Here is a 27,663-nt window from a genome sequence, read left to right as displayed (position 1 = left end):
GCTCTCCCGGGGCCAGGTAGAACCCCCGCGATCCCCGCCCCGCTTGCCCACTATCGCACCAGGGCAGAAGGGCCGCGGAAGGGGCCGCCCCAGCGGCTGGGTGAGGGCTGCGGCGTCCGGAGCAGGAAGCGTTGACAGCTGGAACCGGCTGCTGGCAGCCTCTGCGCTGGGGCGCGGGGAGCTGCCGGAGGGCTGCGCAAGACCCGGGTAAGCTGCGTTTCCCCGAGACCTTCCCCCCACACCCCCACCCCGCTTGATCCCTCGGAGAGCTGGGGAGGCTCAACTCCTGGGGACTCGGAAGCGAAGGTCCCTTTTGGAAACCCACAGCGCCGCACGGGTGAAGGAGGGTTCCTCTGTGGCCTCCCAACCTTCCCACACCTGTCGCGGGGAAGTTTTTTTCTGAAAAGACTGGGTTGGGAATCCTTTCCAGCTTTAAATTCGATAATTAAGCCTGATCAGCGAGGAAGAAAAGCAAATGTTGTTGGTCATCTCTACACCCTCGGAAAATACAAGCCCACATGCCCCAGCCATGCCAACATCGTTAACTTCCTCCTGTACTCATAGCTACGACACCCTCCGCACAGGATCATAACGTGCCACCCCCTCATCCAGGCAACACAATTATCCCTGATGTTGATGGCGATTTAATGAATTCTGATGCTTCAACAACAAAAAAATTCCCCCTGACTAGTTAGTAGCAGGGATGGGGAAGAGAGAATGGACTCCCAACCCTGAGCAAAAGGGGGCACCATCCCTGATATGGTTAAGTCCAGCTCATCAGGCCTGGCTCTAAAACTGAGAGTTCCTTGTGCTCTGAGGTTTCTTGCTGGGACATCCTGAATGTCCTAGAGACAGCTAATTCTTGAATAATGGTGAACTTGGAAGTGAGCGATGAAGCGAAAAGGAAACTTTACATGTTGGTGCCAGTCGTGGGAACCTTAGCTTTTTGATGACTGCAATTCTAGTATTCGATGTTTAAACTCAGATCTAGAGAATGAGAGGCACCAGCACTTGGTGGAATGTACTATGGACAGACAGACGTCTTGACTGCAATCCTGAGTCTTACTATCTTTCTGAGCCCAGGATGTTGTAAGATTCTTTCCCTCCTTCCAAGTCAATTTCTTCCGGTCTCACCCTAGGTTGGTAGAGGTGAGTCGGGAAACCAGGGGAGGGAAGGGACAGGTGAGTCACAAACAGCTGGGGGTAGGGCCATGGACCCCACCCTTCCAGCCCTGCATTTGTCTGGACTAGCCCAGGTTATAGCCTCAGGGTCGGGTTGGAGCTTGAAAGAACTTGTTCTGGGTCTTTAAGGCCACAGGATCTTGCAGTTTGCCCCCCTTCAGGTCCAGGAGCATTCATACTCTGGGTGACAGAAGTCAGGGCAACTGAATAGATCCCCAGAAGCCCCCATGTCCAAGGTCCCAACCCACAGATGTCCCTGACTCTATAGTTTCTGGCCGCCTCCTCATTGCTCCGAGGCAAATTCATGATCTTGATGCTACTGCATGTCTGTACTTGACATAAGTATTTTTACTTTGGGGTGTGGAAGGAACATGACTGGGCTTCACTACTTGTGGAAGTCACTAGAATTTGTGAGTTCTTGGCTTAAAAGTGTAATTTTTCCTAATACCCAAATGTGTTTCTTTTCTTTTCTTTTCTCCTGTTTTTTGGGGGAGTGGAGGACAAGGTCTCAACAAAATTGCCCATGTTAGCCTTGAACTTACTGTAGCCCAGGCAGGCCTTTCATACTTCTGTCTCAGTCTCCTGAGTGGCTGGAAGTGCCTTACCACCACAACAAACCAGACATAAAATTATTTTCTGTGCATTACTTTATATAATATTGGGTGATGTTTATTGAATTCTTATTCTGTATCATGCAGTTCACTATGTACACTTCCTTCTATAAATGTGATTGAAAACCACTCTGTGGCTGATGAGGTACCTCTTCACTCTCTTCCACTCTCCCTGCCGTTTTATTTTACTGATGAATTTGAGATAGTGTGTACAGCTCAGTAGAAGGCTTACCCGACATGCTTGAGATCTTAAGGCCTTGGGTTCGATCCCAGCTTTAAAAAATTTAACTTGGTTCCGTGAGTAAAATGACTCATCTCAGAGCTAGCATTCTAACTTGTACCTAATTCAAAAGTTCATTCTTGAGCAGGGTGTGGTGGCAGATGCCTGTAATCCCAGCACTTAGGAGGCTGTGACAAGAGCTGTATAGTGAGACCCTGGCTCAAACACAAACAATAAAAGGAAAAACATTCTCGGTTGCCATTATTTCTTCTCCAGGTGTAAGACCTGGGGAGCCAAGGAAGGGATTGGAAAGAAGTGTCTTGGCCTCTCTCCTTCTCAGTGTCCCCTGTTTCTTCTCCCTCAGATTCCATCTCCCATAGTCCATCCTCAGCAGTAATCAGAGATGCTAATTAAGCTATTCAGGCTCTATTGATCCTAAGACTCATATATCCATTAGCTCTGTTGGCAGCCGAGGGTGGATTATTACAGCCATCGGTGAGAGCCAGTAAGGCAAAGTCCTTTCCTCGGGTGTCACTGTCCTAACAGACCCTTTTCAAGTGTCCTCAGAGAGACCTTGGAATATGGATGTTGTGCTGCGTATGTCATGGGGCAAAGGTTTCGGAGGAGATCTGATGCCATCAGTAAGGAAATGGCTGGGCTGTTCTTGTAGCCCCAACTGCCTCTCGTACCCAGGCCCACGTTCTCTGTGGGTAGAGGTCAGAGTGTTTTGGAGTCAAAGCCTTTCTGTCTTCACCCACTTCCCAAATGCTTGGACTCCAGGCATGTGTCATCATGTTATGTGGTTTTGGGCATTGAATTTGTGCATGCTAAGCCGGTACTCTACCAACTGAGCTACACCTCCAGCAAGGCCAGAGTGTTTGATGGAATACCACAATGAGTGCCTTTTAGCATCAGTCACACATTTGATAGCTATGTATTTAGTACCTAATATCTACCCTCCAAATTATCTCATACTTCCCCCGACTGCCAAGTGGACACTCGGTGGCATTCCCTTTATCCAAACTTGGATTAATAGTCCCCAAAAAATGACTACTCAGGTTTACACAACCATTTGTACAACCAGTATTGAAAGACTGAGTCCACGCTGAGTCCTGTTCTAGGTACTGAAGGTAGAGTAGGAAAGAAGACTGAGAAGTTCCCGCTTTTGTGAAACCAACATTTTGGTAGAATATGAACACTCAAAGAAGGGGTTAAAATTTTCTACATGTGATTTGAAGGGGAGCCGCACCTGCGATAGAATAAAAATAAATAATAAAGAGGCTGAGGCAGGAGGTTTGCATGACTTTCAGGCCAACATGGGCTAGTGAGACCCTATCTCAAAAACAAAAACAAGACTGGATGGAATATCCAGCTTCGAGGACAAGCTGGTGTTTTAGGTGAGACGGCTCCGTTAGGAATAGGGAGGAGTGTCCTAATCAGGCAGGACTGTGGGTGTCATGGTGATAGTCAGGTAGAAACTTGGCGTGCAATGGAGTGAGAAAGCAGTATGTGGCAGGGAGAGCTGAACAGAGTAAGGGCAGAGGCCTTCCTGTGTCCTCTGCTTATCAGTTGTCTTGGGCTGTTCCAGCCTGTGACTGCCTTGAGCTACAGCTGTATCTTCCTTCTCCTCTCTTCCTCTTCCTTTTCTTCTTCTTCTTTTTTTAATAAAGTTTTTAGTGTGAGTGTACGTGTGTGTGTGTGTGTGTGTGCCAATGTGGCCTAAGTGTGCAGGTCAGAACACAACTTTGTGGAGTTTTCCATTCTTCCCTTGCCTTTGTTTGGGTTAAGGGAAGGCAGCTCAGGTCCCCAGGCTTGTTCAGCAAGCTCCTTTAGCTCCTGGACCTTCTTAACAGCCCCTCTTGGCTTTTCAGGGTGTTAGTTTTTATGTTTTGAGACAGAGCATAATTGGACTCTTTTGTAGGGACTGTCAACTCCCCAATAATGACATGGAGACTTATTATTGATTATGAAAGCTCAGCTGATAGCTTAGGCTTGTTTCTAACTAGCTCTTATAAATTAAATAAACCCATTTCTATTAATTTACACGCTGCTGTATGACGTGGCTTTTACTTGTCCTCCTGCGTGTCTTGCTCGCTCTCTACCTGGCTGTCACCTTCTTCTTCCCAGCAGTCGCTCTGCCCTGAAAATCCTGCCTAGCTATTGGCTGTTAACATTTTATTAAACCAATCACAGTGACTTATCTTTATACAGTGTAAAGGAATATCCCACAACATTTCTCCTTTTTTTTGTCTAAATAAAAAGGAAAGGTTTTAACTTTAACATAATAGAAATATAAACAATAATCTGGAACACATATTTAAAAAAAGAAATATAAACAATAAGAATAATTATCAGTTTGAGGCCAGCCTAGTCTACAGAGTGAGATCTGGGACAGGCACCAAAACTTCACAGAGAAACCCTGTCTGGGAAAACCAAAAAAATAATAGTAATAATTATCAGGTAAGAATTACATTTACAATGTCCAGTCCATTTGTATTTGACATATTTGGAGAAAATACTCCATTATTTATTCTATGTTGATGAGTCCAAAGTTCTATACCTAATTTACCTCCCATCATAACTAAGGAAAATGGCAACTATAACTGTCTGGTCTTCAACTCCATCAAAGACTCCTGAAGGATGTAATATTGCCTGAGTGAACAGGAAGTGCAGAGCAAGCAATTTCCAAAACTATAGAAATGACAGAAACAGCTGGCTGCTTGGATAGTCATCCAAGGTTCCTTTGTAACATTGGGTCATCCATTTTTGACCTGCAGGCCTAGAATGTCTGACAGACCTTTCTATGAAGCAGGAATTTTGAAGGACTGACCTACCTTGTTTTGACAAAGGTGGGCAGTCACTTACTTTTGTGTCCTGCTTGTTTAATTTGGACAGCATTCTGTCAGCAGTTGAGGCAAAGGCAGCTTCTTTGTCCAGTGGCTAGTTTTTGCCACAAAGAAAGCAAACTCCATGTGGAGTTCCTTCAATGCACATCATCCCTTTTTTAAGTAAAATGGTGATACAAAAAACAGATGTGTCTCATTGTCATGAAAAGCCTTACAACTATTAAAACATTTTAAATGCCATATTCTGTAGATTTCTGAAGTGTTTGAAGACCACCTGTCTATCTAAAATATATCTGTTTGACCTTGAAAATATAACTAACATGACTACAAGTTTGATTGTTATAAGTGACTAACTACTAACCTGAATTTATTATCCTAAATAGTTAGTAATGATAAATTTCAAGGACTAGAAAGTCACATTACATTGTTAAATGAGCTGTGTAAATAAAAGTAGAAATGTATATACAATATGTTCTAACAAAATAATTTTAAATTTATATCAATATACAAAATACCTTAAATAAGAGTAGAAATATATATATATATATATATATATATATAGAGAGAGAGAGAGAGAGAGAGAGAGAGAGAGAAAGAGAGAGAGAGAGAATAGCAAAAAATAATATCAGTATACAAAATTCCATGCCAATGTAAAATATTTGAGACAAGTGTTTGTTCAAAAGTAGACTCAACAATCTATCCTTTTATTCCATCCTTTCTAAACTATATTCCCATTTTTTCTCTTCAGAAAGAGATCTTTGAATCTAATCTCCTCTGTTCTTTTTTTTTTCTGACCATAGCCAATAACAACTTGTACCCAACCCCCCCTAAATAATGACAAATATCTATAATCCACTGAATGACCAAAAAACCCACCAACCCCATCTTCTTGGGAATGTGGCATTGTATTCTCTAGACTGCTTCCTGTTATCTGGGGGCACTGGCATTTTTTAGGGGACTCTGAGTGGGGTAATGTTCAAATCCTAGGAGAGCTAGCTGTTGTCTAGTCTCAGTGTGATGGGAAAATGTAGGGCTTATCTGAAGTCTGGCTGGAGAGGCCTGTGAGGCTGGACCACCTGGGTCACCCGTTTTCATTGGTGTCTGGTCCCCTTGCTCTGAAAACACATAAACTTTCAAAGGTAACATACGTATCTGCATTAACACAAGTATGGACTGTGCAGTGTGCACAAGCCAGCCAAAGATGATTTTTTTGTTTTATGACTGAGCAGGTAAAATATGTTGCCTGTCTTGTAGTTATTTTGGATTTCTTTATGTCTGTAGCCAGGATTTTCAGGGGCTCTCCCCCCCCCAATCAGTTCTGATCCCTATCAACCTTGAACGAACCCACAGCCTTTCGTTTCCTGTGTAAACAAAAGCATAACCTCTTTCCTAACATATGTATTTTTTGGCTTCTATTTTGAAGTTAAGACTTTTTTTTAAATATATAGCTTAGTTTAATTTAGTAGTTTTTTATAATCCAACGTCTCTCAGGAGCTGTTGTTTGCTCATCAGCAATAACAAATTTAGTCAGTTCAACATCATACAGGTTCTAGACTCTCTGTGTACAGACCATCTCTACATGGCTTATTCTTTTCATGTTATTTTATTTTCTCTTTAAAGACTTTGTCTTATTATTTATAAACATTTTTTTTAAAGATTCATTTATTTATTGTGTATACAATTTTCTGCTTGCATACATGGCTGCAGGCCAGAAGAGGGCGCCAGATCTCATTACAGATGGTTGTGAGCCACCATGTGGTTGCTGGGAATTGAACTCAGGACCTTTGGAAGAGCAGTCAGTGCTCTTAACCTCTGAGCCATCTCTCCAGCCCATAAACTTTTTTTATATGACTGTCTATACCCATTTTCTTTTCCTTTTTAAGCCTATGCACATTTTTAAACACTTTGTAAACTGTTTAGAGGCTTTTTTCCATTTGAACCTGCTTTTACTGTGTATCTGTAACCTTTTCTGTCTGCATGAGCAAAATCTTTTTTTTTTTTTTTACATTTTATAAAATCTTTAGGGGTTGGGGATTTAGCTCAGTGGTAGAGCGCTTGCCTAGCAAGCTTAAGGCCCTGAGTTCGATCCTCAGCTCCACATACAAAAAAAAAAAAAAAAAAAAACAAAAACAAAAACAAAAAAAAAAACTTTATTGACAGATAATTCACATAGTATACAATTTGCCTGTTTGCACAATTTGATAGACGTTAGTCCAGCATCTTCATAGGCCCATGACACCATCACCACTTCCTATTTTAGAACATCGCTGTCTTCAATTTCATACACACATATAATGTATGGTGATTACATTCCACTTTATTTTTTAAAGATTTGCTATTTATTTATAATTTATTATTTATTTATTATCTATTAATTAATTATGTATGTATGTATGCAGCATGTATGACTGCAGGCCAGAAGAGGGCACCAGATCTCATTACAGATGGTTGGGAGCCACCATGTGGTTGCTGGGAATTGAACTATTGAACTCAGGACCTCTGGAAAAACAGCCGGTGCTCTTAACCTCTGAGCCATCTCTCCAGCTCCCACTTTATTTTTTTAAATGAAAATAATATTTGCAATTGTAACCATTTTTAAGTTCACAATTCAGTGGCATGAATTTACATCCACGATATTAATTACTCTCATGATATTAATTGCATTTGTGGTACTCACTGATTACATTCGCAGCATTCATTCAATAACTACATCTATAATATTCATTAATTACATTAATTGTGTTTATTTATTACATTCATGATATTATGTCCTGATACTCCTGTCCATTTGTGGGGCTTTTCCATCACACAAACAGAAACTCCATACTTAGGAAATCACTGCTCTCTATTCCTTTCTTCTCCATCTTGAGATAACATCTAATCTTCCTGTCTCTATGGATTTGTATATTCTACATATTTCATGTAATACAATTCTATAGTATTTGTCCTTTTTTTAAAATGTAAAAACATTTTATGTACAACTGCAGGAGAAATAAAACACACGTAGCTTGAACATAAAAACAGGTTATAATTCAAGAGCCCAGGGTTACTTGAAACTGGAAAATATTTTCTCTGTAGAAAATAGTAAAAATGATAACATTTCCCAATAAGCCCTTTTAAACCAAATAATAGCTGAATTATACATATAAATATTGATTAGATTCTGGGATACAGAAGAAACCTATCTTCTCTGTTCAGAGAGCTGTTTTATTTAAGTTGTGTAAGTGACATTCCTATTCATCTTCTTCACTGTTTGATTTACGGCAGACATTTTTCTATAGGCTAATCCATACTCTAAAAAGATTTTAGCCTCCCCTATGAGTGAGTACATACCATGTTTGTCCTCCTGAGTCTGGGTTACCTCACTCAGGATGATTTTTTCTAGATCCATCCATTTGCCTGCAAACCTGATGATGTCATTGTTTTTCTCTGCTGAGTAGTACTCCATTGTGTATATGTACCATATTTTCTTAATCCATCCTTCTGTTGATGGGCATCTAAGTTGTTTCCAGGTTCTGGCTATTACAAATAATGCTGCTATGAACATAGTTGAGCATGTGTCCTTATGGTATGATTGAGCATTCCTTGGGTATATACCCAAGAGTGGTATGGCTGGGTCTTGAGGTAAATTGATTCCCAATTTCCTGAGAAACCACCATGCTGATTTCCATAGTGGTTGTACAATTGAGCAAAATCTTAAACAGCTGTGCAGCTTAGTTCATGGCACTGGCAGCTAAAGCCCACAGGCAGTAGCCAAGAGACGCATTCTGCTTTGGCCCACATGAGAGACCGCAGGATTATGCAGCCATGTTTGGCTCCATTTTTGTGTGTTTAAAACTTTTTTTTTTTTGTTTGTTTGTTTGTTTGTTTTTCGAGACAGGGTTTCTCTGTAGCTTTGGTGCCTGTAGACCAGGCTGGCCTCGAACTCACAGAGATCCATCTGCCTCTGCCTCCCGAGTGCTGGGACTACAGGCGTGTGCCACCACAGCCCGGCACCTTTTTTTTTTTTTTAAAGCTTTCTCAGGTCTTATATGGAAATATGTGCCCCATGTTGGGTACAATTTGTAATTGTACTTTTTTGTCAGGACTGTTGGCTCCCCAATAATGACACGGAGATATATTATTAATTATAAAAGCTCAGCCAATATCTTAGGCAAGTTTCTAACTAGTTCTTTTTTTTTCTTTTCTTTTTTTTTAAATTTTTCGAGACAGAGTTTCTCTGTGTAGTCCTGGCTGTCCTGGAACTCATTCTGTAGACCAGGCTTGCCTGAAACTCACAGAAATCCTCCTGCCTCTGCCTCTCAAGTGCTGGGATTAAAGATGTGTGCCACCACCATCTGGCTCTAACTAGCTCTTATAACTTAAACCCATTTCTATTAATTTACATGCTGCCACATGACTCACTATGTAGCTCTGGCTAAAGGTATATATCCTGGAGCTCAATAGTGGAGCAGTTTGTTCTCATATTCAGAGAGCCACCTGCCCCTGCCCCTGCTAGGATTAAAGGCATAGGTCACCAAGATTTATGGATATATATTTTTTAATTTATGTGTATATATTTGATGTATGTGCAATGACTCCAGAGGCCAGAAAAGGGACATCAAGTTTCTTAAAGGTGGAATTAATAGGCTATTGTAGGCCAAAGGTTGTATGTGCACTGGGAATCAAATCGGGTTCTCCCAAAGTGCAGCAAGTAGCTTTTTGTTGTTTGTTTATTTGTTTTGAGATGGTCTCAAAAAGCTCTGGCTGTCCAGGAATTCACTATAGACCAGGCTGGCCTTGAACTTACAGAGATCCTCCTGCCTCTGCTTCTAGAATGCTTTAATTAAAGGTATACGCCACCATTTGAAGCTCAGTTGTAATTTTTGAAATAAGGTCTCACTACACAGCCCAAGCTGTCTTCAAACTCACCATCCTCCTGCTTCTACCTCCCGGGTGCTTCGGAGATTACAAGCATCCCCACTACACCTGTCTGATACTGGGTTTTTAAACTTTTGTTGTTGTTTGTTATTTATAGTCTGTTGTTTTGTTTGAGACGGGATCTTAGTGTATCCTACATTGATCTTGAACGTGTAAAGTAACCATGAAATGGCCTTGAAATCCTTACCTTTCTGCCTGCTGCACCTTTTCAATGCTGGGATTACAGTTGTGGGCCACCAAAACTTTTTTCCCCCAGAGAGAAGGAAGGGTGAGAGGTTTCTCTCCATGTAGCCCAGTAGTACCTTGAACTCATGATGATCCTGCCTCATCTTCCTGAGTTCTTGGATTACAGGTGGTGAGACACCACACTGGTTTTTTTAATGTTTTTTTTTTTAAACTTTTAATTCTTTTTGTGTTATTTCTTTTAAAAATTTTTCATTTGAAATTTTAACTGTGTTAATACAGTAATAGTTGACATTTCTTGTAGGCTTCCTTTATGCCAGCCATTATTTGAGCTATTTTTAATATGTTATTTTATTTCACTTCCCAACTGTGAACCATAGGTACCATTCTCTGTGTTTCGTAAGTGTAATTATTCCAAGCCACAGGCCCATCACAGCTAAGAGTGGAATCCAGTTAGATTTGAGGAGCTCTGACCCCTCAACATCCCTGTACTATTTATTTCTGTAAATATATATAATTACTGTTGTTGCTGTTATTAAACAATTAAGGCGGGTGTAGCTCAATTGTAGAACGTTTGCCTCGGAGACCCTGGATATAGTTAGTAGCTTATCAGGGCCAGTGGCTCGGGCAGGCCTATTGCTGAACCAGTTTGATGCAGTCTAGGCTACACAACCAGTTCTAGGTCAGCCAGGGCTCCTAGTAGCGAGACCCTAGCACAGGAACAAAATAAAATCGTCAAGAAATGTCACCCTCTACTACTCAGGTCCTTAAGCAGGAATTAGGCAGGACCACGTGATCGTCCCTGCTTGTATCCTGGGTCCGGTACCAAAACGGTGGGGTCCTGTAGACGCTGGAAACCCTGCAGGGTGGAAGATCTGGCGTCAGAGCCGAGCCTGCAGCTCCACCGTCGGGCACCCAGGAAACCGGAGCCTTCCTCTCCAGCCTCCTCCAGTCCCCAGTGGGGCCCATGGGTCGTGAACTAGGGCTAGGTGGGATGCCAGCCACCGCTAGTTCTGCTAGTTCTGAGTCTCGCGTCAGAAGCGCTAGAGGTCGTTGCGGTGGGGGGGGCGCCGCGTATGTGGCTGGAGGGAGAGCAAGATGGGGTGCTGCCATGTGAGGCTTGCTGAGGTGAGAACCCTGGGAGGGTGGGGGGAGATGGGCAGAGGCCACTGTGCCAGAAGTGGGTGGGGGTGTGGACTGAAAAAGGCCAGGCGCACTGGGTGTGTGTGTGTGTGGTGTGTGGTGTGTGTGTGTGTGTGTGTGTGTCTGTGTGTGTGTGTGGTGTGTGTGTGTGTCTGTGTGTGTGTGTGTGTGTGTGTGTGTGTGTGTGTGTGTGTGTGTGTGTGTGTGTGTGTGTGTGTGTGTGTGTGTGTGTGTGTGTGTGTGTGTGTGTGTGTGTGTGTGTGTGTGTGTTGATAGTGGCCAGAAGACAGAAATGAAAGAAAATGTCAGGGATGAGTCAGAGAAAGGAAGACAGAGAACAGGCCTTGTCGGGGAGAGCTGGAGCCGGGCACAGGGAAAGGAAGCGGTCTCTTCAGACAGCTAGCCGGTCTCCATGAGAGCTCCGTTCTTTTCCCCAGGCTTACCCCCTGAAAAAGAAACCCCAGAAGCTGTATTACCGGGCCCTCTTTGTGCTGCTCCTTCAGAAGAAAAGAAGGATGGCCAAAGAGAAGGGCCTCATCAGCCCGGAAGACTTTGCCCAGCTGCAAAAATACATGGAATGTGAGTCTTTGTCCTGGCCCTTCAGTTCTGGAGGCTTCCTTCTCAGCAGACTCCACCCCAGTGTCCAGCCACCTGGAGCTGATGCCCCTTCTCACACAGCCCATGCCCGATGCCTCAGCTCTCCACCCACATACCCTCTACCTGACTGCCTGCTCCAGGCCTCAAAGGAGAAAACAAGGGCATTCCTGCGGAGGAGCTGAAACGTTCTTCCCTTCTTGCAATTTCTTCTCTCTTTCACACTTTTGTTTCCCCTGTAGATGTCCAAGTGGACTGTGGTGGAAGGCCAGGAGAACCAAGCTCTGCTCTTATATCTTACTCTCTTCTCGCCCAGACTCTACCAAAAAGGTCAGCGATGTTCTGAAGCTCTTTGAGGACGGCGAGATGAGCAGATACCGCCAAGGAGATGTGAGTGACGTCCACTGAGATCCCCCAACTTGCCGGAACTGTTGTGGGTCCACTTCCTCCTTCCCCACCTCTAAATACCCCCTTGTTGATTGGTTTCTGCAGCCATTGCCTTAGAACAAGACCAGAGATCCTGGTAACCCTATTTGTTCCCAGTGCCTCGCAGCACTGCATTTGATGTCTGCCTCCAAGACTCCCCATTCCTTAGCCCTCAGCTGCTCTGTCCTGCAGACTCCCCAGAGTAATACTCACTCTTATCACAGGCCATTGGATACATGGGATTTGAGCAGTTCCTGAAGATCTATCTGGAAGTGGATGAAATTCCCTATCATCTCTGCTGGTCTCTGTTCTGGTCATTTCACACTAGTAGTGATCAATGCTTAGAGGCGACAAAGACTGAGGGTATGATGATGCAGACAGGGCTGGGCTGGGCCTCTGGAAAGGAAGGTTATTAAAGCAGTTTGAATTTGGGGATGGGAGTTGAAGCAGTCACTCATTGAGGGCAGGTCGAGAGAGCAAGAGCTAGGAGCTAGTGAAAAGGAAGGTAAAGGGGAGCCCCGAGATGAGCACAGGGAAAAGACCCAGCGTAGAGGGGGCCCTGACCTTGCATCTGCCATGTTTTTGTTTTGTAGCCAATATGGTCTGTCTCAGTGATGTCTCCTGCTACTTCTCCCTCCTGGAGGGTGGCCGGCCAGAAGACAAGCTAGAATGTGAGTTTGCCCTTCTGAGCAGGAAAAGAGGGTGAAAGGTAGAGGGGGAAGGGGAGTCTTCCCCAGAGCCCCTTTCCTCATTCCTTTGGGGTTTCCAAAGGCTGACAAGGGCGCACCAGAGAACAGGCCTATTTCCTCTGTTCTCCTGGACTGCCTATACATGCTTACACTCCCCCTCCCCCACTACTCCAGTTCCCACGTCTTACATACCCATGTAGGTGGTCTCGGATGTTCATGGTGCATAGAAGAATGTGCTGTCTCTGTTCTATTTACCAAGGCTGGCATGCATTACTCTTTTTCTCTTGTTTTATTTGTATGTGACAGGGTCTCCCAATGTATAATCCATCCTGGTCTAAAACTCCCTACCCTCCTGCCTCAGCCTCCTGAGTCCTGGAATGGCAGGTTACACCCTGGGCCTCCAGCTGTCCAGCTGTCCTTTTTTTTTTTTTTTTTGGTTTTTCGAGACAGGGTTTCTCTGTGTAGCTTTGCGCCTTTCCTGGAACTCGCTTGGTAGCCCAGGCTGGCCTCAAATTCAGAGAGATCCTCCTGGCTCTGCCTCCTGAGTGCTGGGATTAAAGGTGTGAGCCACCATTTCCCAGCTATCAGTACCATCCTTTTTTAAAAAAAAAAATTATTTATTTATTATGTATACAGTGTTCTGCCTGCAGGCCAGAAGAGGGCACCAGATCTCATTACAGACGGTTGTGAGCCACCCTGTGGTTGCCGGGAATTGAACTCAGGACCTCTGGAAAAGCAGCCCCTCAGTCCTATTTTTAACTTCAAGCTCTTTCCATATCTCTTTATTTCTCCTGTTTTCTGAATACTCAGGGGCTTTTGTTTTAGTTTGGGTTTTGTTGTGTTTAATGTTTTTTTGGTTTTTTTGGAGACAGGGTCTCACTATGTATCCCAGGCTGGCCTGGAACTCACTATGTAGACCAGGGTGGCCTTGAACTCATAGAGATCTGCCTGCCTGTACCTTCCAAGTGCCGGGATTACAGGCCCTTCTGTGCCTGGCCCTGGAGTGAATTCTTTAGCTCTCTCTCATAAACTGACTGGGTTCCTCCAAAACTTCACAGTCACCTTCAAGCTGTATGACAGGGACAGAAACGGGATCCTGGACAGCTCGGTGAGTTGCGGGACCCATGTGCTGGGTAAGAGAATCTGTCCATCTGCCTGTGCTCTTACACCTGGACTTTCCCAGGGTCTCCAGAAGCAGAGAAAAGGTTGGGGGTGCAGCTCAGTGGCACAGTGCGTGATTGCTTAGCATATGCACGGCCTTAGATTCACCCCCAACACTACCCTCTCCCCAGCAACAACAACAAAAGAGGTGTCTAGATTCTTAGTGTGCTAGGACTGAGTATGAAAGTAGTTCCCAAGAGCTTGAACTCTAAAAGAGAAGGCTGACGATGTGAAGCATTCAAATATTTATTATTTACTTGTCAGAGAGCAAGAGGTGAATTTGGAAGTGGAATCCAGGAGCCCCCGGTTTCTAGAGATCTGAGTGGTGGTGTTAGGAAGTTGCTAGCTCTGGCTTTTACCCTCTTTGCCCCAGGAAGTAGAAAAAATCATCCTTCAGATGATTCGAGTGGCCGAGTATCTAGACTGGGACGTGTCTGAGCTGGAACCGGTAAGGCACTTGGTCCCTTTGTCACACGCTCTTCCCCCAGGGTCCTCCATCTGCCTCATCCCATCTCTGATGGGCACCTAGTTCCCTCTGCTAGAATGAGGGTGCTGGGGGCCCTAAGAAACAGTGGAGAGGTGTCTGGGGGCCACTCAGCAAAAGGCTTCTCCTGCTTCCCTTTCAGATTCTTCAGGAGATGATGAAGGAAATTGATTATGATGGCAACGGCTCCGTCTCCCTAGCTGAGTGGGTCCAGGCCGGGATCACCACCGTGCCGCTGCTTGTGCTCCTAGGGGTGGACATGGTGAGTAGAAAAGATTTGCAAGGATGGGGCAAGAGCTGTCTTGGGTTATACTCACCAGAGAACCAGAGATTAGCCGTCTAAGAGATGGGCCTCCTCTGTGACCCCCTAGACTATGAGAGACAATGGGGAACACATGTGGAGACCCAAGAGATTCTCCAGACCAGTCTACTGCAACCTGTGCGAGCTGAACATTGGCCTTGGCAAACAGGGCCTGAGCTGTAACTGTGAGTGATGATGCCCCGGGAGTATGGGAAAAGGGAAGCCCGGCAGTTAGTGGGGACGTGATGTTATGAACTCAGAGAAACAATGACTTGAATTTTAGGTTCTGACATTCGATCTATATGACCCTGCAAAAGCAACATAACTTTTTATTTATTTATTTAGTTAGTTGGTTAGTTAGTTGGTTGGTTGGTTGTTTTGAGACAGGGTTTCTCTGTGTAGCCTTGGCTGCCCTGCAACTCAATCTGTAGACCAGGCTGGCTTCGAACTCACAGAGTTCACCTGCCTCTGCCTCCCGAGTGCTGGGATTAAAGGCGTGAGCCACCAATGCCCAGCTTGCAAAGTAACTTTTATTATTAATTATTATTATTTGTGTGCTGTGCTCAGATTCAAACCCAAGTCTATATGCCTTTTTCCTCTTTTAAAATAATCTTTATTCTTTTTTAAAAAAAATTGCAGTAATAGTTAGCATTCCTCAGCTGTAGGGAGGAAGATCAGGAATTCGGGGCTAGCCTCAGCTACAGAGGAAGCTTAAGGTCAGCCTAAAGTACAGCCTGTCTCAAAACAAACAAATAGGGGTTGGTGAGATCATCCAGTAGGTAAAGACACTATTGCCAAACCTGATGTCCTGAGTTCAATCCCTGGATCCTATAATGGAAGGAGAGAGCTGACTAGAGAGTTGACCTCTGACCTCTACATGTATGTTGTGGCACATGCATACCCACACATAAATAAATATAATTAACACATTAAAGGGAGGCATTATTGTTTTGCAGTCCATCAAAGACTCAATTATTTTTTTTCGAAGATTTATTTATTGATTATGTATACAGAGGGTGCCAGATCTCATTACAGATGGCTGTGAGCCACCATGCGGTTGCTGGGAATTGAACTCAGGACCTCTGGAAGAGCAGTCAGTGCTCTTAACCTCTGAGCCACCTCTCCAGCCCCAAGATTCAATCATTTTATTGAGACAAGGTTTCACTATGTAGTTTTGGCTGGCCTGGACTCTCTATGTCAGTTCCAGCCTAGCATGGGGACAATGCAGAGACAGATAGGAGGTGGCATGTGCATTTTTAGGAGAGAGACAGGCTTGCCCTTGCAAACTTTAATTCTCTACCACAACCTGGCAGCAAGGGTTGCATGTTTTGTTTCAGTAAGTGATCCTTCCTCACACCCAAGAAAGGCCACAGTTAAGGCTCTGACCTTCTTCCCTCTCCTCAGTCTGTAAGTACACTGTTCATGACCACTGTGCCATGAAGGCCCTGCCTTGTGAAGTCAGCACCTATGCCAAGTCTCGGAAGGACATTGGTGTGAGTGACCCCGTGCCCGATTCACCCCCACACTGCCAACCCCATCCCGGCCTGGCCCCTGGCCTTTTTGTTGCCCTTAATCCCCTCCCCCCTACCCAAGACCCTCCCAGACAAGGGCCTGCCTTTCTCCCCCAAGGTCCAGTCACATGTGTGGGTTCGAGGAGGCTGTGATTCTGGGCGTTGTGACCGCTGCCAGAAAAAGATCCGCATCTACCACAGCCTGACAGGACTGCATTGTGTGTGGTGCCACCTGGAGGTCAGTTCAGGGGCTATCCCTCCAGGCTGAAACCCATAGATATTCTTGCTCCCAGGGGCTCTCTTTCCTGTCTGGACTGTCAGGCTGAGAACTGATAAAGACTCCTGCGTGATTTGTTCTCCTTTTGTGTTCCCAGATCCATGACGAATGTCTGCAGGCTGTGGGTCCTGAGTGTGACTGTGGGCTGCTCCGTGATCATATACTGCCTCCATCTTCCATCTACCCCAGGGTCCTGGTAAGACCTTCAACGGCAGCTGGGGAGTGCCAGGAGCGTATCCCTGCTTTCCCTGCACACACCTCTACAGTAGAGAGACTACCTTTGGTTTGATGTGTGGTCTTGTTATTTTTTTCTCACTATGTGACCCTGGTTACCCTGGAACTTGCTGTATAGACCAAGCTAGCCTTGAACCCACTCAGCTCGGCCTACCTCCCTGCCGCACCCCCGTCAAGGGATGGGATTAGAGGTGTGGTGTGGTGTGAGCCACCATACTCAGCCAGAGTGACATTTAGAACAGAGAGCCAGGACCATTAGGGTTTTGAGTGAGACCCGCTCATTCGACACCCGAATAACCCACCTTTTCGTTCCCTTCATTGTTCCAGGCTTCTGGACAAGAACGCAAACAGAAGACCACAGATGATGCAAATCTCTGCAACGTTAAGGCTCTTCGGGTACAGGGCTGAGGGTCTTGGGCCTAAAGGTCATGCCAGCGTTTGATTGGAGCCTTCTTGGGAGGATTGAAGTAGAAAGTAGGGATACCTGCTCTCTAATAAAAGGTCCACTTTGGTAGAGGAGGAGAGGGGAGAGGAAACAGGAGGAGAGGGGAGAGGAAACAGGAGGAGAGGGGAAGCATCTTGGGAAATGCCAGTCCCATGGCTCTGAAGGATCCGCTTTTATCATTGACAAAATCCTGGTTTCTTTATTTTCTCCCTCCCTGCAGATTGACCCTGTTTCCAACACCCACCCACTTCTAGTCTTCGTCAATCTGAAGAGTGGAGGGAAGCAGGGGCAGAGGTGAGGAGACATACACCGTCTCTCCCAAAAGGAGAGGGAGAGTCAATGTGGAGGGGGGAAGGGAGTGTGCATGGAGGGATCCTCTGGGGCAGGACATTCAGGCCGAGTTCATGAAAATGGAGTACAGAGTGTCGTTCCTGTCATCCACACCACATTGCCTTCCTTTCACACAGGGTGCTTTGGAAGTTCCAGTACATGCTAAACCCTCGGCAGGTGTTCAACCTGAAGGACGGTCCAGAGCAAGGGTGAGTATAGGTGTATAGGAGGTGGGGCGCTATCACAGGGTGTGTGTGTATGTGTGTGGTGTGGTGTGTCTATGTGTGTGTGAAGTATGTGTGTGTGTGTGTGTGTGAAGTATGTGTGTAGTGTGGTGTGTGTGTGTAGTGTGTGATATGTGTGGTGTGTGTGTGTATGTGTGTGGTGTGTGTGGTGTGTAGTGTATGGAGAGAGAGAAAGAGAGCAAGAAAGTGTGTCTATTAGGAGAGGAGACCCAGGAGCTCAGATTTCCAAAAGCTTTTTCCCTTAATGTCACTATGCACCTCATTACTTGATTTCCTGATTATCTTGGTTTTACTCTCAAGGGATGGAGACAGAGTACTTTCTCTAACCATGGAGGGATAAAGAGAACTGTCCCCATTGTCCTTTCTCCACTCTTACTAAAATCTCAAATCTTTTTTTTTTCCTTAATTTTTTCCCAGTGATACCCCTTGGTTTTTGTTTTTTGGTATTTTTTTGAGCTGAGGATCGAACCCAGGGCCTTGTGCTTGCCAGGCAAGTGCTCTACCACTGAGCTAAATCCCCAACCCCGGTTTTTGTTTTTTTTTAAACATGGGTTCTAGGAATCAAAACTCAGGTCTTTGTGCTTGCTGAGAAGGCATTTTACCATCTGAAGCATCTGCCCAGCTCTTTACATTTTTATTTATTATTATCACGTGTGTGTGTGTGTGTGTGTGTGTGTGTGTGTGTGTGTGTGTGAAGGATGAGTTGTAGGGGAGGATGTTTGGGTTTCAGGTGTCACCTTTAAGAAGGTCATCTCCGAGCTCACTAATTAGGCTGGCCTGGTTGACCAGTGAGCCCAGAGGTCCACTGGCTCGCTTCCCCAGCAACTCTGTAATGACAACACACATCACCATGTCTGGCATTTTTTGTTGGTTCTGGGGATCAAAATCAGGTCCTGGAGCTCGCAAAGCCAATGCTTTACCAGCTGAGCCAGCCTCTCAGCCCTAAACAAATCTTTGGACAAAGGGGAACTGTAACAGGCTTTCTTTTGGGCCACCAACCAGCTCCCAAACCACGACACAGAGACTTGTTATTAGTTATGAGTGCTTGGCCTTAAGCTTGTCCCATTCGCTCTTCTAACTTAAATTAACCTGTTTCTCTTCATCTACCTTTTGCCTCGGGGCTCTTTGTCTTTCTTTCCTTCTGTATGTCTGTCACTGCTTGCTCTGTGTCTGGATGGCTGGCCCTGGGCGTCTCCCTCATTCTCTCTTCTCTCTTCTCTCTTGTTCAAGCCTAGATCCCTCCTACTTATTTTCTCTGCTGGCTAGCCCCACCTATCCCTCTCCTGCCTAGTTTTTGGCTGTTCAGCTCTTTGTTGTTGTTGTTGTTTTTCAAGACAGGGTTTCTCTGTGTAGCTTTGCACCTTTTCTGGAACTCATTCTGTAGCCCAGGCTGGCCTCAAACTCACAGAGATCCGCCTGGCTCTGCCTCCCGAGTCCTGGGATTAAAGGAGTGCGCCACCACCTCCTGGCCCGTTCAGTTCTTTATTAGACCAATCAGGTGCCTTAGGCAGGCAAGGTAAAACAGCAACACATCTTTACATAATTAAGCAAATGCAGCATAAACAGATGTAACACACCTCTACATAGTTAAAGTGATATTCCACAACAGGAAACAGGGTCATAGGAATGAGAGACAAGATGTGACTTATCTGTCTAGGACCCGGGTAAATTCCAGTTATCCTTCTTCATTTTCTCTCTTCCCTTTTACCTCAGGCTCAGATTTTTCAAAGACGTTCCTCAATTCCGGGTATTGGTGTGTGGTGGAGACGGCACAGTAGGCTGGATTCTAGAGTCCATTGGTCAGTGCAGGGACAGGCTCCCTCTGGGCAGAGGGTGGGGGAAGTGGTGCTCCAGGGCCAGCTCCCTCCATCCTTCTCTTCACCTGCCTCCTCAGACAAAGCCAACTTGCCTGTTGTGCCTCCGGTCGCTATATTGCCCTTGGGCACTGGAAACGATCTGGCTCGTTGCCTAAGATGGGGAAGAGGTAAGTGGTCAAGAGGAGTTCTCCTGGAGCATGGGGGAGCTTTACAAGAAAGACAAGGGCTGGAGAGATGGCTCAGCAGTTAAAAGCACTGACTGTTCTTCCAAAGGATCTGGGCACAATTCCCAACACCCACATGTCAGCTCACAACCTTTTGCAACTCCAGTCCTAGAAGATCTGACTGCGTCCTCTGTGGGTACTGCATGCACATGGTGCACAGTCTTACAGGCCGGCAAAACATCCTAAGGATCTGATATAAAGACAGAGCAGGGGAGGAAGAGGCTTACACAGATGGGACCCAAAGTAGAGTGGCCACAAAGACGCATGACATTGTGAACACACACGTACACATGCATGCACACAAGTGCACACACAGGAAATATATATCTATATATACATATATGTATGTATATATGTGTATATATAATATATATATTTTGGTTTGGGGTTTTTTGTTTTGTTTTGTTTGAGACAGGGTTTCTCTGTCTAGCTTTGCGCCTTTCCTGGAACTCGCTTTGGAGACCAGGCTGGCCTCGAACTCACAAAGATCCGCCTGGCTCTGCCTCCCGAGTGCTGGGATTAAAGGCATGCACCGCCGTCGCTGCCACCCGGCCCAATATATATATATTTTTTAAGTGGAAGAAAAAGAGAAATGTCAAGGATTTAGAAGAGAAGTCAAGGCTGAAAATTCATTTTGGAGAGTCATCTGGCTGTAGATGACCATCCAAGAGAAGGTGCTAGAAGGTAGACAAGGACAGCAAGACCATGGCCAACACCTTAGTAAGGCTCATCAGGGTCAGTAGAGACACCTGCAGTAGCCTTTTGCTGCTGCTGTGATAGTCCTCCAAAAGTGACCTGAACAACCTGAAATTGGGACCCATCAGCTGTGGAGCTCAGAAGTGCAAAACAGAAACCAAATTAGGTTTCACTAAAACTAAGAGGTCAGCAGAGTCTATATGAGGCTCTTGGGGAGAATTCCTCGCCAGTTTCTAGAGGCTGCCCACCGTCCTTGGCTAACAGGCCCTGTTCCAACCAGTACTGTTATCTTTCCATTCTCTGTCACATTGTCTTAGCTCCTTGGGGCTCTTTCCCCCCCCCTCCCGATTTAAAAAAAATCATTTGTGTATGTGTATGCATGTATGTGGGCCTGAGTGTGCCACAATGGTCATATGGAAGTCAGAGAAAAACCAAGTGAGTCCTGAGGATTAAACTCAGGTCATCAGGCTTGGCAGCAAGCACCTTTATCTGCTGAACCAGCTCACTGGCCCATTGGGTTTTTGACCTCACCATATAGCCCAGGCTGACCTGGAACTCGATGTGCAACACAGACAGGCCTAAAGCAGTTCTGTTCCATCAGCCTGAGTGCGAGGATCACAGACTTGCCCTACCACATGTGTCCCTTACCTCCTTGCCCTGATAATCATGATTGTGATTGTTTGGGGGCCATCCAGATAACCCAGCTTAATCACTCATTCAAGATCCCTAATGTGATCACATGTGCAAAATCTCTCTTACCATGGAAGGGAGTTTCTTTGATATTTTACTTTACTGTGATAATTGTTATTATCTGAGGCAGAGTCTTACTGTGTCCAGCTTACAGGCCTCAACCTTCTGGACTCATTTTCCTGTCTGGGAATGAACTGGGACTACACAGAAAGGCTACCACACCTGGCTCCCCTATATGAGCGTTAAGATTCAAATATTGATCTTTGGGAAAGAGAAGCTATGAAGGGATGGCTTCTATGAAGGGATGGCTTCTATGAAGGGTCCTGTAACAAAAAAGAAATTTCAGGGGCTAAGTGAAGAATTGTAATCCCAGCACTTAGGAGGCAGAAGCAGGCAGATCCTTGTGAGTTGGAGGCTAGCCTGGTCTACAGATCGAGTTCAGGGACAGCCACGGCTGTTAAACAGAGAAAAATTGTCACAAAACAAAACAAAAGAAGAAGAAGAAGAAAAAAAAACAGTTAAATAGAGAGCTAAGTATAAAATACTGGTTTTGGCAAGAGTACTAAACAATCTTTTAAAAAACAAACAAACAAACAAACAAAACTTAACAATAGCTAAAGGTTTTCTGCTCCTGCCTGTCTTTGAGTCTCTCCTGGAACTCATTTTGTAGACCAGGCTGGCCTCGAACTCACAGAGATCCGCCTGGCTCTGCCTCCCGAGTGCTGGGATTAAAGGCGTGCACCACCGCCGCCCAGCCACAGTCAGAATTCTTAACCATTGAGCCATCTCTCTACCCCCTTATTGTCGGGTGGTGGCGCACACCTTTAATCCCAGCACTTCGGGAGGCAGAGCCAGGCAAATCTCTGAGTTTGAGGCCAGCCTGGTCTACAGAGTGAGTTCCAGGAGAGACTCCAAAGCTACACAGAGAAACCCTGTCTCAAAAAACTAAAAAAAAAAAAAAAAAAAAAAAAAAAATGCTGACTGTGAATACAAGTTCAATTCCCAGCGCCCACAAAGTATGGTGGATCCACGTGACCCAGTGCCCTCTTCTGACCTCAGTAGGCACTAGGCACGCATGTGGTATGCAGACATATATGCAGGCAAATCACCTATACACATAACATAAAGATGAGTAATAATAAAAAATGAAATACCTAACTAAATGTAATGCCACAAATTTACCTTTTAGTTTGTGTTAGTTTGGGGCCAGGAAGGATTAGCTGATTGTATTTACTCCAAAGGATTTACCCTTAACTTTGTCTGTCTAGTCTGAAGTACCGAGTTACTGGTCTCTTTTGGGGTGAGGAGCGGGTCGTTTTTGTGTTTCATTTTAAGAAGGTCCCACTGTGTCGTATTGGCTGTCCTAGATCTTGATATGTTGACTAGGCTGGCCTCGAACTCTAACAGCCTCTACCTCCTAAATGCTTAGATTAAACACATGCACCACCATGCCCCACCTCTGGTGGTTTTTGGCTCTGCAGTGATAAGAAATTTATCGAGTGCTAATCAGTATTTGGAACTTTTAAAATTTCCTCTTTGAAAATCTGCCTCCTCCCCAATTCTGTTCACTCCTTGTCCACTACAACATTTTGGTTTAAAAAATTGCCGAATTACCTTCTAAAACATGAGTAATCTACTTATGCTAACAGCAAATGAGAGTGCCAGTTTATTAATAAGCCCATTAATCATTACTTCAATCTGATAGGCAACATGAAGTTAATGGTTTTAAATTTCTTCTGACTATAGTAACATTGAACATCTTTAATAGGATATTACCGGCATTTCTTCTTCTGTGTTACTTTTGTGTTATGGGTTTCAGTGCACTGATCTGTAAATTTGTTTTGGCTTTGATTTTTGTTTTGTTTTTGGATTAAACCTCGGGCGGTACACAATGCTAGGCAAGCCCTACTACCGAGCTATGTCCCAAGCTTTTTAAGCATTTTTCTTTAATGCTGGGAAAATGTAATCTGTTACAGGTGATTTTTTTTTCCAGTTTTGATTGTTGTTTTTTGTAGTTTTTTTGTTTTACAGTACTGGGGATGGAACGTAGTTCTTGCACATGACAGACACATGTTCTACTACCAAGGCATATCTTCGTCATTCTCCTTTTAAGCTTGTGTGTATTTAACCTAATTTTAAGTTATTGTCGGGCGGTGCTGGTGCACACCTTTATTCCAGCACTCTGGGAGGCAGAGACAGTGGGATCTCTGAGTTCAAGGCCAGCCTGGTCTACAGAGCAAGTTCCAGGACAGCTAAGGCTGCACAGAGAAACCCTGTCCCCAAATGCAAAAATAACAAATTTATTTTTATTTATTTGTTGGCATATTTTTGTGAGTTTGTTGTTGCTGCTGTTGTTGTTGTTTGCTAGAGACAGGGTTTTCTGTGTAGCCCTGACCATCCTGGATAGCTATGTTTTTGTGTCTTGAGGCTGGCCTTGAACTCCCATGTAGCCTAGGATGGTCTTAAATTGTCAGTGGTCCTCTGTTAGCTTGCCACATGCTGGGATTGACATGAGCCACCACAACCTGCTGTCACTCATCTCTTCCAGCATTTTCCTGGTCTGTCTTTCACTGTTCAAGGTGTATTTGGAGTAATGTCTATCTATGCACACACACTGGGAATGGTAATTTTCCATAACAGGAAGAGATAACAAGATGCTGATTTTACCCTTGGTTCATGGAGCGTGGGCCTCTTACCCTTTCACTGGCAGAAGCCTGGGGGCGAGGGTCCTTGGAAATCTGTGCAGATGGGCTCAGAGTAGGCTCTCTGCGGTTTGGGGACCCGTGCAAAGATGTCTTCTCCACCCCTAGGTTACGAAGGTGAGAATTTGGGGAAGATTCTCAAGGACATAGAGCTAAGTAAGGTGGTGTATCTCGATCGATGGTTACTGGAAGTGATTCCTCAAGGAAATAAAGAGAAGAGTGATCCAGTCCCCTCTCAAATCATCAATAACTACTTCTCCATTGGTGTGGTCAGTGGAGTAGGGTGGGGGAGAAGGGAGAAGTGTGGGCAAGGCTGGAGGAGATCAGAAAGGAAGAAGCAGGGAAATTGGGAGTTAGGTACATAGTGGTATGGGTTGCAGGAGGCACTGGTGACATGCTCGACTCCAGAACGGGGAGGAAAAAAGAAGAGGGAAGGGGTGGGGCGGGAGAGGAAAGGGAAGAGAACTTAGCAGAGCTAGACCTCTGAGCAGGGAGGAGTCTGGTGTCCTAAGATTTGCTTGTAACTCTCCAGGATGCTTCAATTGCTCACCAATTCCACCTCATGCGAGAGAAATATCCTGAGAGGTTCAACAGCAGGTGAGGAAAAAAATTAAAAGAGGGGACAGGGTGGCCCAGTGGTTATCTACACCCACGCCCGATGACCCGAGTTTGATTCTTGGAACCCACATGGTAGAAAGGGGGATCTAGCTCTTGCAGGTTGTCGGCTTACATCTGTATGTATGAGTGAGCGCACACACCAAATGAATAAGATGTTAAAAAAAGAGACAAAATGGACACTCAGTGTCAAGACTGGATCTGTACCAGGCGCGGTGGTGCACGCCTTTAATTCAGTCCTTGGGAGGCAGAGACAGGAGGATCTCCGAGTTCCTGGGCAGCTAGGCCCACACAGAAGAATCCTGTCTCGAAGGAGGAAGAAAAAAAAAGACAGGCTTGGTGACCAAACTTGACACCAAAGCTATTAGATACAGGCAGAAACACCCGCGAGGAAACACCCGAGCCAAAGCTGCCGCTGTCCCCCATGGAGCTGGGAGGTGGGCACTTTCCTTGTCACTGTGTAACTGTCTTCTCTGCCGGGCTTTGTTGTTGGGGCTGATGCAGAATGAAAAACAAGCTATGGTACTTGGAATTTGCCACATCTGAATCCATCTTCTCAACATGTAAAAAGCTGGAAGAGTTTTTGACAGTTGAGGTGCGTATGATAATACCCACTGAACCCACATCTTTTCAACTTTTTTTTTTCCATTTTTTTTTTCCCCTGAGACAGGGTTTCTCTGTAGCTTTGGAGCCTGTCTGGAGCTCGTTCTATAGACCAGGCTGGTCTCAAACTCAGAGAGATCCGCCTGCCTTTGCCTCCCGAGTGCTAGGACTAAAGGCGTGCACCACCTGCACCCCCCCCCCCATCCCCCCACACACCCCCACCCCGGCTTCAACAGGGTATCACATTGTAGCCTAGGCTGGTCTGGAACTTGCAGCAGTCCTCCAGCCTCAAAGCCCTAAGTGCTGAGATTACAAGTTTTTCATTTTCTTGTACTCCAGTTTCATCTTACTCGGGAGCCCCTGGGAATGTCATACATGTGTGGACCTATACTTTTTTGATTACCCAGCTCTCCAACCCTGACTTGCCAAGCCCTTAAGATATACTAGTCCCTGGGCTGGTGAGATGGTTCAACAGGTAACCAACTGATAACCAGAGCACAATCCCCATGACACACATAGTGTAAGGAAAGAACTAACTCTTTTTTTTTTTTTTTTTTTGGTTTTTCAAGACAGGGTTTCTCTGTGTAGCTTTGCACCTTTCCTGGAACTCACTTGGTAGCCCAGGCTAGCCTCGAACTCACAGAAATCCACCTGGCTCTGCCTCCCAAGTGCTGGGATTAAAGGAGTGTGCCACCACCGCCCGGCAAGAACTAACTCTTGCAGATTGTCCTCTTTACTACACAAGTGCACATACATGTGCCCCTATCCCCTCACATACAGACAAATAATTTTTTTATTTTATTTTTTTATACAGGGTCTCTCTTATGTAGATCTGGCTGTCCTGGAGTTCAATATGTAGACCAGGCTGGCCTCAAACTCACAGAGATCCATCTGCCTCTGCCTCCCAAGTGCTGGGATTAAAGGTATGGGCCACCATGCTGGGCTAATAAATACATTTCTTAGGTGGCGCACGCCTGTAATCCCAGAACTCAGGAGGCAGAGGCAGGTGGATCTCTGATTTTCAGACCAGCCTGTTTTACAGAGCGAGTTCTAGAACAGCCAAGTGCTATGCAGAAGAAAAAAAAAACCTATCTCAAAAAACAATTGTACATATATGTGTGTATATATATATATATATATATATATGTATGTATGTATGTATATATATGTATATATGTGTGTATATATATGTTCGGTCTTTTTTCCTCCTTCTATTGCACACCTTAATCCCGGCAGGAGCAACCACATTTCATGACAGTGTTAGAAGGTGAGAATCTACGCCCTCTCTAGCTGTAGTTCTGTCCCTCCCCTCAGATCTGTGGGAAGCCGCTGGATCTCAGTGAAGTATCCCTGGAAGGCATTGCTGTACTGAATATCACCAGCACACATGGTGGCTCCAACCTCTGGGGTGATACCCGGAGACTTCATGGGGATACCAGTTCAATTAACCAGGCATTAGGCAACGTGGCCAAAATCATTACAGACCCCGATATCCTGAAAACCTGTGTGCCAGGTGAGACAAGTGTCCTCCGAGCTAAAGTGGTCGGAGCTGAGGGGAAGGTGTGACGTCTTACAGGAGAACCTCTTCTTTCTACGTTTAACCCCAGACATGAGTGACAAGCGGTTGGAAGTAGTAGGAATAGAGGGTGTCATAGAGATGGGCCAGATCTATACCAGGCTCAAGAATGCTGGACATCGCCTGGCCAAATGCTCCGAGATCACATTCCGGTAAGGAGGACTGCAGCCAGGGCTCCTGAGGAAAGGAAGGTGGTGGATATGGGAATAGAGGGAATCACTTCCTTAGCTCTTCCTCTAAGACAGACGTCTCAAAGCCAACCTGAGAAAGCCAGAGTTTTAATGTTTTGGTTGGTAAGAAAAATCTCAAACAATCTTCCTTGTTGACCTCCCACAGGACCACAAAAACCCTCCCCATGCAAGTTGATGGGGAGCCCTGGATGCAGGCACCCTGTACGGTGAGTATTGCCTATGCCTGCAGAAGCTGGACCCTTTTGGGCTCCATGGAACCTAAGTCTCCATTTGGCAGGTTCTTTACTTCTTCCTGGTGCCCTGGTCCCCTGGGCACCATTCTTCCCAAACTCTGGCTCCTCAGTACCCCAGAACCCTAATGTCTCAGCCATAAGGCACAAGGACAAGCTTCCAAATATGTTTCCTTCCCTTTCAGATCAAGATCACCCATAAGAACCAGATGCCTATGCTTATGGGCCCAGCCTCCAGCTCCTACAATTTATTTGGCTTTTTGAGTTGAGGATACCCTCTGCCCTGCGCCCACCTCCCTGTTCCTGGAGATTCCCTCTATGCTCTGTACATTGCTGCCACATGCCGCTGTCAACCCAGAAGGGTGTTTCTCACCTTCACAGTATTTATTACCCTGCACCACCTGTTTCCACAGACACATTCATACCAAAATCACAGAACATTGAAAGTGCCTCATCTAATAAAGCGTCTTCTTTCCATCACTGGGATATCTGCTAAATGAGTGACACATCTCTTTTT

At 45.3% G+C, this 27,663-nt stretch overlaps 1 protein-coding gene across 3 annotated transcripts; it reads left to right on the top strand.

Annotated features, from left to right (window-relative positions):
* Window positions 1-139: 139 nt before the first annotated feature.
* Window positions 140-27,643, top strand: Dgka (diacylglycerol kinase alpha). 3 transcript variants are annotated; one of them, XM_036169817.1, is made up of 24 exons: window positions 140-207; window positions 11,543-11,684; window positions 12,016-12,089; window positions 12,350-12,488; window positions 12,719-12,796; window positions 13,873-13,922; window positions 14,349-14,423; window positions 14,602-14,721; window positions 14,831-14,945; window positions 16,165-16,253; window positions 16,390-16,509; window positions 16,646-16,744; window positions 17,110-17,178; window positions 17,448-17,521; window positions 17,695-17,766; window positions 19,516-19,601; window positions 19,697-19,786; window positions 24,040-24,200; window positions 24,464-24,528; window positions 25,051-25,141; window positions 26,464-26,662; window positions 26,757-26,877; window positions 27,062-27,122; window positions 27,332-27,643. In XM_036169817.1, exons 2-24 carry the CDS (start codon window positions 11,621-11,623, stop codon window positions 27,413-27,415), a joined length of 2,196 nt encoding a protein of 731 aa, XP_036025710.1. In that variant the 5' UTR covers window positions 140-207; window positions 11,543-11,620; the 3' UTR covers window positions 27,416-27,643. The 3 variants fall into 3 exon arrangements, with proteins under 3 accessions (XP_036025710.1, XP_036025711.1, XP_036025709.1); XM_036169818.1 differs by lacking the exon at window positions 140-207 and adding an exon at window positions 1,118-1,149; XM_036169816.1 differs by lacking the exon at window positions 140-207 and adding an exon at window positions 10,820-11,090.
* Window positions 27,644-27,663: the final 20 nt, after the last annotated feature.

The sequence above is a fragment of the Onychomys torridus genome, chromosome 20 (genome assembly GCF_903995425.1).
Source record: "Onychomys torridus chromosome 20, mOncTor1.1, whole genome shotgun sequence".
Lineage (NCBI taxonomy): Eukaryota > Metazoa > Chordata > Mammalia > Rodentia > Cricetidae > Onychomys > Onychomys torridus.
The sequence above is the reverse complement of the archived record's forward strand: the minus strand, read 5'-3'. Positions and strand labels throughout refer to the sequence as shown.